The sequence below is a fragment of the Lates calcarifer genome, linkage group LG15 (genome assembly GCF_001640805.2).
Source record: "Lates calcarifer isolate ASB-BC8 linkage group LG15, TLL_Latcal_v3, whole genome shotgun sequence".
NCBI classification, from domain to species: Eukaryota; Metazoa; Chordata; class Actinopteri; family Centropomidae; genus Lates; species Lates calcarifer.
In genome coordinates this window covers 1,034,143-1,048,280 of record NC_066847.1, presented here as the reverse complement: position 1 = coordinate 1,048,280, position 14,138 = coordinate 1,034,143, and the positions used below count along the sequence as shown (strand labels likewise).

Sequence of the window (14,138 nt, the reverse complement as noted above, 5' to 3'; positions counted from 1 at the left end):
TTTCCGGTCTGAACTGGATCAGGTCTGACTGAGTCTGAGCTCAGGGTCACTGAGAGCTTTCAGTCAAATCCCATGGTCTTCATCCTGCTGATGGAGGAAGTATTCAGACCCTTCAGTACAAATACAAATACTGCAAAATAAAAATACTCCATGTAAAATATTACTTGAGTAAAAGTAATAAAGTATCATCAGAGTAAAGTTACAGCTGCAGTGGAAAGTAACTAAGTACATTTACTCAGGTACAGTAATATATAAAGAAAAATGAAATATTACTTAGAGAAACATACTTCAAAGTTACACTGACAGGTTTTGATTTGTTTGTGAGTAGAAAGTAATAGAGTACATTTACTCATGTACAGTACTTAGTGCAGTTCTGAGGTACTTTACTTGAGTATTTCTACTTAATATTACTTTGTATTTAAACTTTGTATTTAAACACTGAGGAATCATCAATAAATAAAAGGAGGTGAAGAGTTCTTGTCCTCCTGTTTATTGAAAGTCTTGTAATCAGGTGGTGCAGGTCTCAGAGTCCGGCAGGCATGAACCGGTTCACGGTGCTGAGGTCAGGAAAGTGAAACTTAAGGAAAGAGAAACAGAGGACGGAGCCGCGGACTCTGTCTCGGTATAAAAGCGGCGCAGATGCAGGTTGGTCGTCAGACTCGGACCCAGGATGGGCGTTCAGGGCTTGGCCACTTTGCTGGATTCTCAGCCCCGGATCTACCGGGACACCAAGTTCAGGAAGATGCGGCTGGTGATCGACGGCTGCAACCTGCTGTACCTGATGTACTTCAAGTCAGGTAGGACTCACAGAAAATACTCTGACTGCAGTACTGTACTCTGGTATTACTCTGGGAGTACTGCACTGGGAATTTAGGGATAAACGTTACTTTTTTACTTCATTACTTTCTTCTGAACAGAAATCAACTTTTCATGTAAGAATCAGATTTTTAAAACTTAAAACTTTTCCACAGTAACAAGCTGCTCTCACCTGGATGACGTCGATGCAGTACAAATATTCATTTTGAGCTTTTAGGAGTAAAAGAAGTATGATGTTTGTTTAAGGCCGTTTCATATTATTTAGCTCCTTCAGATTTTTACTTCTGCTGATGTAGAAGTTTGAGTAGAAAAACATCCTGAAGAAATCGAAACTTAAAGTTTGTTTATAGGTGGATGCATCAGATATAACGAGCTGTTGTTTCTGCTTTTTTTTATTTACCAACTGAAACCACGCCTCATATTTTACAAGTTGATCACTGAAGGAGCCTGTAGGTGTGGAGGACGTGGACTCTTATTTTGAAGTTTTTTTTTTTTTACTTTAACTGCCTTTAATTTGCATTTTATTAGTAGTGACATCGAATAAATGTGTTATAACAGACCGAGCTCTAACTGTGCTGTATAAACAGATAATAGAGGTCACTATAAAAAGTCAAAGCTGTAATAAAATAAAATATGTCCTTAATGTGTTCCAGTACATTTTATAGAGTGCTAATTAAAGTTAAATGGGAGCAGGAGGGCGTTAAAGTAAAGTTTAACCTCTGTAATTATTCTGAGGACATTCAGTATGTTATTTACAGACAGACCTCTCCGTCGCCCCCTGGTGGCTGGCCGCAGGACAGGTCATTAATGTTAGTGGATGGGACAAACTAAAACACATAAAAGTAACAGGAAACTGGAAACAGGTTCTGGTCCAACTTCTCTGAGCTGGATCAGGAGATCACCTGAATGTCTAAGACATATGTTTGATTTTAAGAACAGAGTTGATCATCAGCCTTTCACCTCAGGTATTCTGGTTTCAGGTCCTTTATGGTCAAATGTTTGCTACGGACGGTCCATGACTACCACATAGGTCCAGTAGTAAAGAACCGGTCAGGTCCAGATCAGTCAGGCTGTTCCTCCAGGTGTCTGATGATTGAAGTTGTTGAGTAGAAGCAGGATGTGTGTTTTGGTCTGTAATGCTCCGTTCAGTTTGTTCATCATGTTTCCTTGGTTGATTCCTCAGGTCTGGATCAGAATCGCGGTGGGGAGTACGCCACCTTTGAAGACCTGATTGAGAGGTTTGTCAAAGCCCTCAGAGACTGTGGGATCATGCCGTACGTGGTGCTGGACGGAGGCTCGGACCACACCGACAAGAAGCTTGAAACGGTGACGTTAAGAGCTGAGAGTCGGATCAAGAAAGCCCATCAGGCAGCGGTGGGCGGCAGCAATGAGAATATCCTGCCCCAGCTCGCCAAGATAGTGTTCAGACAGACGCTGGCCCGGCTGGAGGTCCCGATGGCCCAGTGCTTTGCAGAGGCCGACCCGCAGATTGTCGCCCTGGCCAACGAGTGGCAGTGCCCGGTGCTTTCCAACGACAGCGACTTCTACATTTTCAATCTATCATCTGGGCTGCTGCCCATCTCTCATTTCAAGTGGGAGGAGGTGGAGCAGAGCGGCTCGCAGAGCTACATCCCCTGTAAGACCTACCACGCCAACAGCTTCTGCATCGCCCTCGAGATCAAGCCCCAGCTCCTGCCCACCTTCGCCGCCTTGGCCGGGAATGATTACGTGAAGCTGAAGAGGATGGAGTCGCCCATCGACTGGGTGCAGTTTGACCCGAGCGAGAAGCCGAGCCACCTGAAGGGGCTGCTCTGCTGGCTGAAGGGCTTCAACGAACCTCAGGAGGCGCTGGAGGCGGCGGTGAGGCTGATGAGAGGAGTGAGCATTGAGAGAAAGGCTAAGGTGCTGCAGAGCCTGTCTCTGGGGATGGACGAGTACCAGGTGCCTCCCAGCTCCCTGACCAAGTTCTTCATCCACGGGATGCCCCCTCCGTTTCTAGCAGTGGAAAAAGTAATTAAATCCTTTACTTTTAAAGTGGTTTTGAGCAAATATCTTTTTATAAAGGTCCGGTCACACCAGAGAGTTGCACAGTAAAAATCACCTTTATGTAAAAATATGCTCAGTTTGTTGTTCTCTTGTCTTCCTGAAGGAGCCAGGTCTCATCCCAGACTGGATGCGACTTCCTCTGACGCAGGCCCGGCTGACCGCAGACGTCCTGGATGTGCTGCAGCTGCAGAGGATGAGCCTCAGCCTCCCAGTGGCCCACAGGGACATGCCCAGCTCCAACCTGATGTCCAGGCCGCTCCGCCAGGTGATGTACGGGCTGCTGCTGGGCGGAGGAAAGCCGATCCAGGTGGAGGAGAGTGACAGAGACGGCCTCCAGCTGAAACTGATCCCAGTCGAGCCGGCCTTCAGAGGGGTCACTCAGCGGCTGGTGCTCAGCTCTTTGGACAAGGTGAAGCTTTTACAGGTGCATATTTTTTCCTGTTACATGTTTCTGAATGGAATAACTGAACTGTGCGTCCTCTTGCTGTGTCGGCCTCAGGCGGAGCTCTCTGAACGTCTGCAGGTGTTACTGGAGGCTCTGCAGGTGACCGAGTCGTCTCTGAGAAACCTGCCGCCTCAGCTGCGCCTCCCGGTGGCCGTCACCTGTTTCTGGCTGCAGAGAGCGGAGCCTCCTCCGGACAACAGGCTGCTGAAGGTGCTGCTGCTCGGGCTGAGCATCGGAGACTCACTGAGACACAGAGCAGGTATCAAACACAAACACACCACGATGCTTCAGGTTGTCATGTGATACAGCAGCTTGGTTCATTGACAGTGACAGTGAGTTTGTGTGTTGCAGCTCTGCAGGTTGGAAATCAACCAAAGCTGGACTTGAACGTGGCTCACGCCTTCAACCAATGGCAGGCCTGCCTGAAGGACAGCATCCACCTGAACCAGCTGCTGGGCTTCCCTCTACCTGAACCACAGGTCGCACGGTGAGACTCCACAGGACTGTAACTCAGGATGCGTTAGATCAGGGTCTAAAACCAGGTTCCTGACAGAGAGCCAGGTCAGCGGAGGTGTGAGAGTAGACCTGGAACAGTTTTATTTAAGATCCAGATGAATTTTCAGGTCAGAGGTCTGGAACAGACAGAAAGCACTTTATTAGTAACGTTACTGATCGTTTCAGACCTTTGTGAATTAAATTTAAAACTGAAATCAATGCTTTTCAAGACTTTTCAACACTTGCAGATACTCTGTATTCTCTTCACAACAAGCTGAAAATCTCCATCTTGTCTTTGTGATGTGGTCCAGGTTGTATGAGGGGACGCTGGTCCACAACATAGTCCACAGGATGAGGACAGGAAGACGATTCAAGGCCTTCCTGAAGAGCGATCGCTCCAGCGTGAAGAGGTACCACGCCATGGTGTCCGTCGTCCACCAGTTTCACACTCAGAGAGCACCATCGCTGTCCAAGACCCTGAAGAAAGCGGCGCCTTCGCGGTGCCTGCGACAGCCTCTGGAGGACCTGACCCCCATCCTGCAGCAGCTGTTCCTCCAGGACCAGGACGAGGAGAAGGAGGTGAGCAGCGTCGTCAGAGCTCAGGAGGATCTGTACTTCGACGAACCGTTGTTGGTGAAAACTCGGTACAGAACCAAGGAGAGGAACAACCGGTGCAACAAACCGGAACTGTCCCGCAAAGAGGAGTGCAGAGGCCGGGACATCATCTGAGGACCAGAGACCTCGATCCAGGCCTACAGTCACTAACAGAGACTCTGAAGTTTGTTCGTTAACAGTTTGATTCATCGTTTGCTGGTTTTAAACTTTAAACACTCCTGCTGTTCTGACGTTTTAGAATCAGAGTTCTGTTTTAAGTGTCAAAGTATTTCTTAGATTTTCAGTATTTATTGGTTTATTTCTAAACTTTTTGCACTTGGATACAACAAATAAGGAAATGTTCAATTTTCTGTTTTAATGTTATAAATGTATTTTTTCTATGCTAATAAATGAATAAACGGTCCTGTGTGACTCAAACTGTCTCTGAATATTCAATCATTTTTATCTCTGAACAGTGGAAATATGAATAAAAACAAAGTGAACATCTTTAAAAGATTTAGAAAATTTTAATTTACATTTTATTCTCACCCACCCTCACACACACACATTATAAATAAAAGTGAAAACAGAGTCAGTGTGACTGGTGTTGGGTCTTTACAACAGCAGCAGCTCCGTCCTCTTCAATGTTGCCACGAGTGATTTTTGTTTTTCAGACGTTAAAAACAGTGTTTCACAAAGCAGAAAAACAAAGACACTAAAATCACAAAAAGGTCAAAAGATCTTCAATAGAAAGAGATTTTTAAAAATAATTTATTCTCCCACAGACTTGAAACAAACTTTTTAAAATATATTATAATAAACTGCCTCCTCTTCACTGTGGAACTGGTTTTAATTCTGTCGACTGGGGAAACTTCTGCTCGTCTGCTCCAGACCTTCAGGAGTCTGATTCATCTGGGTCGATATAATCTGATTAATCCCTAATTTGCACCAGTGAAGAACAATATAAACTACGACAGGTCCCTAGTCCTCACTTGTCTTGGTCCTGTTCTGGTTTTAAGACCTGAACTTTTTCTTTATTTGTTCTAAAGTTAACACAGAGAAGCTCAACTACGACTGAAACAATCAACACGTCTGGAATTTATTTTCTTTAATAATCTGTTGGTTCAGTAAATAAAATCTGAACATCAAAAACACAAAGATGTTGAGTTTTTTTTGTCACTGAACTATTTGCTCTGCAGACTGATTTGGTTTCTGAGAATCTGAGGAAATAGTGAATGAATAATGAAGGAAGTTCTGAGCTTTTAAATTAGAACTGCAAAAATAAGTCAATTATCGATTAACTGAAAAACAAACTGGAATTACTTTAATAATCAATTAATTATTTCAGTCAGTTTTCACATAAAAACTCCAAACATTCCTGACGTCCAGCTTCTCAGTCCTTCAGACTTTCTGTTCTTTGTGACAGAAAACTGAATTAAGTTCTGGAGGATCAGTCGAACAAAAAGAACACGGTGAAAGTTTTCTGACATTTTATAAAACAAACGATTAATCGAGGGAATAATCGACAGATTAATTCAGCTGTTGATGAAAGTAACTGTTGGCTGCAGCTGTTTAAGGGAAGTGTTGAAGCAAACAGTGATATTTAAGACGAGAGTTAAACCTGTTAAAGTATTAATGTTGATGCTCATGATGTTGATGCAGCTGTTGATTATCGAGTGTGGAGAACTGTGTGAAGAGACGACTGAAATAATCATTATTTCACGCAGATATCACCTTTAAAACGCCTCAGTTAGTTGGAGATTCTTGGTGAGAACAGCTTTGTGTCTGACGACGGCCGCAACCAACAATTATTTTTATTAATCAATGAATCGTTTGGTCGATGAAAATGTCACAAAACATTAAACAATGTCAACGAGACTTTCTCAAAGCTCAGTGTCAAATAAAATGTGTACCGAGCTGAAACAGGACGATTTAACTGACTGATTAATCAGTTGATGGTTTCAGGTCCAGGTCAGACCGGATTTAGGGATCAGGATTCTGTAGTGGACAGGAGGGGGATCCGTTCTGCTTTGTGAGACTCTGTTCAGCAGTAAAGAGACAAAGACCTGACACCAGCCACGTTTGGCCCCGACACTCGGCACAAACACAACCAACAGTTTATACAACGAGCTCAGACCAGAGACAAACTGTCCGAACGTCTGGATCCACGACAGAGCCGACCGATGTGGTCTGGACTCATGTCTGGACTGGAGATTTTAATCACATGTGGAGACGAAAACTCAAAACCAGGATGAGTTGGAGGTGAGACAAACCTCCGGTTTAGGCAGTTAAAGATTATTCTCCACGTTCTTGATGAATCGTTTGGTTTATAAAATGTCAGAAAAATGTGTCAAAAACACAAAAATATTCAGTTTGCTGTCAGAAAACCAGGAGATGTGAAGGAGTCTCAGTTTTCCTCCTGGACCAGATCTCAGACCAGAAACAGGAAATGATGGAAAAGCTACAAAATAAGACTCAGGCTTTAAAATAAAACCTCTCTGTGTTCACTCATGTTTCAGGAACAGAACACCTGGACTCTGCTGTTGTTTTTCCATCAGATAAATCAGCTTTTATTCCAAACACATCTTAAATAAAATGCTGAAAACGCTGATGATCATCTCTGTTAAAACACCGACAGTCAATATGACAGAAAAGAGGATTTAACTCTGGAAACAGCAGCAGAGTGAAGGTCTCTCCCTCCTCTCTGCTGGTCGTGTTTTCAGCCTGTGCAGATGTGCCTTTCGGAAGGAAAATAATAAATAAAAAACATCTACAAATCAAAGAGCGCCAAGTAAACTCCATTTCCCAGAAAGCACCATGACATCTTTATAAGGATGAAAGGTGCAGGGAGAGATTGATCAGAAAATAAAAACAGGAAATAAAAGCTGTGGCTGAGTTTTTTGGGGGAGATTGGTTTTAAAATGATGTGAAGAAACAGAAAAGCCATGTCCGTCAGTAAAGGGCTGTTTCCTCCACGACAGTGGAGACGATTCAAACGACCGATGACTTCTCTAAGGCACAGGATGAGAGAGCAGTTACTAAAGTGTTTGTACCCTGAAGCGACCGCGTCGGCACCGTCGTGTTGGAGTCTGGTTGGTTTCTGAGGCCTGATTCCACGCACAGCGTCAGGATTTTATTTTTCTCTCCGTCACCTTTCAAACAGCAGCTGTTTGTGTCCGAGTGTTTTAGGTTTAAATGAACCAGTGTGCGCAGAGGAAGCATGAAACGCAACGAATGGATCAGAGAGACGAGCACAGGAAGTGGAGGTGTAACGGTACATTTAGTCCCCCTGAACTTTATCATGTATTTAGGCTCCGTTCACACTGATACGTTTTCATTTTAAAACGAAAACGACCTCTGCCTGATCACATGACCGGTCACGTGCACTGGGCATGTGCGTGCCGGTGTAAACAGGAAGTAGATCGTCTGCTCTGTGGTTGGTTGTTTAGTCGTAGAAAATCCTACATTAAACAGCTGCTACTAAACGCACCGAGGTCGTTATCTGAGAGTCCACCTCTGGTGGTCCAGAGGAAGTGAACGTGGACCGGTTCAGACTAAAGCAGGTCCAGCAGCGTTTCTGAACGTCTCAGGTTTAAGGGAGAGAGTAGTGTGGACGCCAGGCGTAACCATAGCAACAGCGATGAGTTTTAAAAGTGAAACGCATCAGCGTGGATGGGTAGTGTTAGACACAGTGAGGTCAGGAGACGCACACGTCCTCTAAAATAAAAGCTCGAGCCTTGTTTTATTTTGTCGGTCAAGTTTTATCTCATCGAGTCTGAAACCTGTGAGAGGCTGAGCAAAGTCACAAAGTCACATGGGCTGACGGGGAGCTCTCTGATTGGACAGTTTGGACTGAAAATCTTCTCTCAGTTATTACGAGGAGGAAGTTTTTCACATTACGATGATTTTTTGTCATATTTTTTACAGGAAACATTTCTAATTATCAAAACAATTCACTTTCTTATGGAGGCCCAGAGCGGACAAAACAAAACAAAAGATGTACTTTTGCGAGATCCTGAGAAACTTTCTGGAGATCTTGCAAAAGTTTCACAAGATCTCAAGAAAGTGATGATGAAAAGTCATGAAAAATCTGAACTGAGAGAGTTTTACAAGATCCCAAGAAACTTTCTTCATTTTTTTTTGTTTTTCTTTTTTCCTCCTCTGAGCCTCCGTACTTTCTTGTTCTTTCACAAAGTCAGCACGTCTCATTAAAACTAGATTTTCCTTTTAGAACATCTGAAGTCAGAATAACAGGAAATGTCCATACGATGTTAAAATGAAAAAAAAATTGAATTACATTATGATTATTATTATAACATCAGACACAGAGTCGTTGCCTGGTCACTGATCAAATCCACACATGATGATGATGATGATGATCGATCTGATCAATCAGCTGCAGCTTTTTCTCACTGAACATCATCCTCAGGTCTAAACTTTTCATCTCATAAAGATTCACTGGTTTTGTGAAACAACAAGTCTCAATAAATAACAACTAAATCTACTTTTAACGTTGATTGTTAATTAGTCTTATAAAGGAAAGTCAAGGTGTCAGGGCCTTTGGCTTCTTCTGCTGAATGAAAAGGTCCTTGTAGAAAGTTTAGATTTCTATGAAATTAAAGCTTTAGATTCACTGAATGTTTGAGCTGCACTGTCACGTTTCTTCACGCTGCTTTCACCTTTACAGAAAACTTGAATTTTAGTCAAATAAAATGAATTAAATGAAGCCTGTTGTGTCGGGTTTTCTGTAGCGTCACACCTCCACCCTCTGCTGTAAACTCACCTACAGAGGAAGTAAAACAAGTCGTCCTGCGTGTTGAGACGTTATTCACCCATGACGAGCAGCTGAACAGTGGTCAACACCTTCTAATGACAGATTAAAAAAGAGGACAGGAGGAGAACACAAACAATTGCACACGTCTCTAGCATTTGATTCATTAGAGGGTTTTTCTTAAAGTACATCCTAAATAACGAGCCGGGTCTCGGCAGGAAGGTGTGGTCGGTCCGTGGCGGTTTCCCCCCTCCCAAAAAGAAGCTTCCGTCGAGGCCGAGCACGGAGGGGGCGCGAGCTCCAAGGGACGGACGCCACGAGCTTCAGTAGTAACCGTACTGAGGACGTCCTCCCGGCTTCACCTAAGTCCAGTTCGCCTCCTTCCTCCCCCCTCCCCCTGAGGAGCGTCCTCCAGTCCCAGACCAGAGTTTCTCCCCCTCCCTCTGAGGATCTCACAGGAAAATCCCACAAGTCCTTGCAGTCTTAATTAGTCAGTGCCATCGGATGCGAGATCCTAAACCCCGTCACCTTCATCCTCCTCGTCGTCCTCGTCTTCTTCCAAACCTCAGAGTCCTTCAGCCCAGACAGGGTGGGGGGTGATGGTGGGGGGGTCATACCTCGTGGAAGGCGTCAGTAGGCGGGGTCTTCTCAGCTCCCCTCCACCTCTCCACCATCTTGATGAGCTCGGACACCACGCAGACGGAGGAGGTGAGGCTCACCAGGAACAGCAGGTCTGCAAACACACAACAACACTGAAGCTAACACGCTAACACGCTAACACTTCTCAGTGAACTGCTCCTTTAAGAGCCGGCTCTTACCCAGAATGCTGAGGCTCTCCGTCTGGAAGACGTTCTGCAGAGGAGGGAAGTAGATGACGAGGAGCTGGCCCATGATGGAGGCCAGGACGGCGAAGCAGAACGTCCTGTTACTGCACAGACCCATTTCATGGACCATACGAGTCTGAGGAGCAACGACAGCACGACACATTACTGACTGCTTTTATTCACAGGTGAGAACAGCCGGAAACACACTCCTATCAGGGAAACTGATTGAAACATCAGGTCTCAAAGTCTCTGACTTATTTACCTTCCTGAGACCTCACATTACATTTTGTTTTTGCTGCACCTCATATTTTAATTTAGCTAAACTTAGACCTGTTGTCCTTGTTAGCGTGAACAAAATCACAGCGCACTCAACCGTGTAAAAACAAGATGGCAGGAATCTGTCAACACGTTCTACAGCTGAGATCAAGACAGAGGAACAAAACCTGATTCAAGTTTACGATTTAACAATCGTAATTGTTCAGGCATTAAAATAAAGAGTCTTATACACTGATAACTTTATGTTGTTATACAGTGTAATAAACACATTGTCCACAGATGCTGAATTCATCTTTTTCAACATCTACTTCCTGTCAAAGACATGGTTTTTAGTCTTTCAGGTCTTTCAGGTCCTTCTGATCCCAAAAAGATACAAGATCAATGTTTGGGTCTCAGGAGGTTAAAATGACAAAAATAATGTTTTATGTCTTGAAAAGAAACAAAACTATCAGAGTGTTTTTCACAGGGTGTTTTCTCTTGATGAATGAATAAATCAGCTGCCACTGATTTTCTGTTGCAGCAGAAATGATCAACATCTGAATAATCTGCGAAGAATCACCTGCAGAGGAGAATTAAAGTCAGGATCTTTATCAGAGACCTGGTCTGAGGAGGTCTCACCTGAGAGCGGGAGCTGAGAGCGTTGAACATGTCGAAAAAGACGAAGCAGGTGAAGGTCATGGTGGTGTCTCGAGGAGTGATCACGTTGTCCTGCAACTGAAACAACAAAAACAGCAGCGTCACAGTCTGATCTGTCCCGAAGCCTCAGAGCAAACGGAGAGGAGAGCGAGCGCCGCACCTCTCTCCAGAAGACGAACAGAGTCCCACAGACGATGATGACGGCCGACACCAGGATCTTGACGATCAGGCCGCGGGTCAGGATGCTGTCTCTGACGTTACGAGGAGGTTTTCTGATCACGTCCTGGTCCACAGGCTCCACCCCCAGACTGAGGACACAGCGCTCACAGTCAGACACCTGAGACTACACAGACTTTACACAGCGGGGACAAATCCCATGATGTCCCTGTACCTCTGAGCCGGGGGTCCGTCCATGATGATGTTGATCCACAGGATCTGCATGGCGTTCAGCGGGTTGGGGAAGTTCATGAGCGTTGCCAGGGAGATGAGCGCCAACGCTGCGATGCTCCTGTAGACCAGCAGAGGGAGACAGAGGGACAGGCTGATCAAACTGCAGGTTCACAGAGTACAGACAGAGGATTTTCTCGGAGGCGGCGTCGGTTCACTCACGTGCTCAGCTGGAAACGGACAAAGTTCCTGATGTTGTTATAAATTCCTTTTCCTTCCTCGATGGCCGACCTGCAGACAGAGAACACACCGCTCTGTTAAAGTCGACCCCGAGACCAGAGGAGCAGGAGAGTCTGGAGTCTACGTCCTGAACCGGTATCAGGTCCAGACCTCTCAGTGTCCCCCTCCCTCCTCCCCCGGCGTCTGACTCACATGATGGTCTGGAAGTCGTCGTCCACCAGGATCATGTCGGCCGCCTCCTTGCAGACGTCGGTGCCGGTCTTGCCCATCGCCACGCCGATGTCGGCGGCCTTCAGAGCCACGGCGTCGTTCACGCCGTCGCCGGTCATGGCCACCACGGCGCCGATGTTCTGTAGAGACTGCACAGAGAGCAGACGTTAGCGCTCAGAGAGCAGAGTCCACTGAAGACACAGAGGAGCTGATCTCGTCTTCTCACCTTGACGATCTTCAGCTTGTGTCTGGGACTCGCTCTGTAAAACACAGACACCTGCAGAGAGAAGACACAGCTTCAACAAGCAGAAACCAAACCACAGCTGCTGCTTCTCCTCAGCTTCTACAGGAATTCATTGTTTTAGTTACAACACGTCAGCGACTCTCAGGACAACAGCCTCACTAAAGGACCTGGACCTTACACCCAGGTTCAGTTTCTATGGAAGCGTCTGGGTCAGAGGGTCTGTGTTTAAACCAGGTTTAACCTCAGGGGAGGAAGAGAAACCTCCACAGCCATGAACTGGAGTGTGTTCTCACTCTGGGGACGATGTGTGAAAGCTGCTGCAGGTCGAGCTGATCCACTTCTTCTCCGGACAGAGACTGGGAGCCTTTGGAGTACAGACCCAGACGACTGGCTGCAGGGACACAGACACAGAGGACAGGTTACAGACCATGGTCCTGCTCTGTCCTCCTTAGTTCAGCTCTCTGACTGCGTCTCTCTGTCTGACCTATAGACACAGCTGTTTCCTGGGAGTCTCCGGTGATCATCTTGATGGCGACGCCTGAGCTGATGAGCGTGCCCACGGAGTTTTTGACCCCGGCCCTGGGAGGGTCGATGATGCCCACCAGACCCAGGAAGGTCAGGTTCCCCATCTCCGCACCAGACGCAAACGCCAGCACTGAGGGAGGGAGCAGAGAGCGTCAGGACTTCAGGGCTGAAACAAACCGCTCAGGTTTTATTCCTCTGTAACGTGTCTGTACCTCTGAGGCCGGCGCTGCCCATGTAGCTGATCTGCTGCTGGTAGAGCTCCCTCTGCTGCTGGGTCACAGGAAGGGTCGATCCCCGGCTGTTATAACAGCTGCAGAAACGAATCACCTGCTCATACGCCCCCTTCATGAAGAAGACTCCAGGCTTATCCTGAGGAGAGGAGGAGGAGAGAGGAGGAGAGAGGAGAGAGGAGAGAGGAGAGGAGGAGAGGAGAGGAGAGAGGAGAGAGGAGAGGAGAGAGGAGGAGAGAGGAGAGGAGAGAGGAGAGGAGAGAGGAGGAGAGAGGAGGGAGAGGAGAGGGAGGAGGAGGAGAGAGGAGAGGAGAGAGGAGAGAGGAGAGAGGAGAGGAGAGAGGAGAGAGGAGGAGAGAGGAGAGGAGAGAGGGGAGAGAGGAGGAGAGAGGAGAGGAGAGAGGAGAGAGGAGGAGAGGAGGAGGAGGAATAAGAACTGTTCATAAAATAAAATGAAAACTAAGATGACGTCAGATAATGTTTGTGTTGCTTTAGATTAATCTGTTTCTGATTCACTGAGGCCTCATCAATAACTGTGTGTTTGAAAAGGTTAAACTAGGATTAAAACTAATTGCAGTTTACGCTCAAACAGAGAGAAACACAAAATACAACTTTCCTCATGAAAACTGGAGCAGGATGAAGAGTAAAGTTTAGCTGCTTTATTTTAATCTGACTGAGGCGTCTGAAAACAGATCATTTCATTATTTAAAGAAAACGTCTTCAGGAAACCTAAGTTCATGTTTAATACATGAGCTGGAAACATCTTTATCTGAGTTTCTGTCTTTTCTTCAGGATCAATGACAGAGTTGAGTATAAACAGCTCAGACTGTTCATCATGTGGAGACTGAAAGTGTCTTCTGATTACTGATTACTGATTACTGATTACTGATTACTGATTACAGGTGGAGGGTGTATAGACCTTCTGTGTGCGGTGAACACAGCGAACAGACATCCACTTCTTCTCCGAGGTGAAGGGTTGTTCCTCCAGACGGACGTACTCATGCTGCAGGCCCTCCAGCCCCATCTGGAAGAGACAGACAGCTGATCAGAGACAGCTGATCAGAGACAGCTGATCAGAGACAGCTGATCAGAGACACAGCTGATCAGAGACAGCTGATCAGAAACACAGCTGATCAGAAACAGCTGATCAGAAACAGCTGATCAGAGACAGCTGATCAGAAACAAAAGTGCTGCACAAACAAACAAAAACTTAGAGAGAGTCAGATCTATATATCAATACCAGACTCCATAGAGAAAAACAGGGATTTAAGCAGGAGCTGCTGGAATACCACTGCCTCCATCTGTTAGTGTGTCTGTGTTACTGTGTGACTTTCCAGTGGTTAAATCCCCTGTTTTTCTCTATGGAGTCTGGTAGTGTTATATAGAGATGTTTGTGGTT

The 14,138-nt window shown here is 45.8% G+C and overlaps 2 protein-coding genes across 4 annotated transcripts in view; one reads left to right on the top strand and one right to left on the bottom strand.

Moving 5' to 3' along the window:
- The first annotated feature begins 600 nt into the window (after positions 1-600).
- LOC108881853 (protein asteroid homolog 1) lies at positions 601-4,766 on the top strand. The gene is made up of 6 exons (XM_018674051.2): positions 601-797; positions 2,000-2,826; positions 2,966-3,271; positions 3,362-3,566; positions 3,659-3,794; positions 4,114-4,766. Exons 1-6 carry the CDS (start codon positions 671-673, stop codon positions 4,529-4,531), a joined length of 2,019 nt encoding a protein of 672 aa, XP_018529567.1. The 5' UTR covers positions 601-670; the 3' UTR covers positions 4,532-4,766.
- Positions 4,767-4,903: 137 nt separating this feature from the next.
- The window catches only part of atp2c1 (ATPase secretory pathway Ca2+ transporting 1), a 41,288-nt gene continuing 32,053 nt past the window's right edge, over positions 4,904-14,138 (bottom strand). For all 3 annotated transcript variants that reach the window (XM_018674047.2, XM_018674048.2, XM_018674046.2), the window contains exons 16-27: positions 13,659-13,763; positions 12,722-12,878; positions 12,469-12,639; positions 12,278-12,375; positions 11,967-12,017; positions 11,723-11,889; positions 11,513-11,581; positions 11,295-11,411; positions 11,064-11,211; positions 10,886-10,981; positions 9,986-10,127; positions 4,904-9,900 (exon numbers count right to left, since the gene is read on the bottom strand). In XM_018674047.2, coding sequence (XP_018529563.1) covers positions 9,779-9,900; positions 9,986-10,127; positions 10,886-10,981; positions 11,064-11,211; positions 11,295-11,411; positions 11,513-11,581; positions 11,723-11,889; positions 11,967-12,017; positions 12,278-12,375; positions 12,469-12,639; positions 12,722-12,878; positions 13,659-13,763 — 1,443 coding nt within the window. In that variant the 3' untranslated portion in view covers positions 4,904-9,778. The remainder of the gene's footprint in view (positions 9,901-9,985; positions 10,128-10,885; positions 10,982-11,063; positions 11,212-11,294; positions 11,412-11,512; positions 11,582-11,722; positions 11,890-11,966; positions 12,018-12,277; positions 12,376-12,468; positions 12,640-12,721; positions 12,879-13,658; positions 13,764-14,138) is intronic.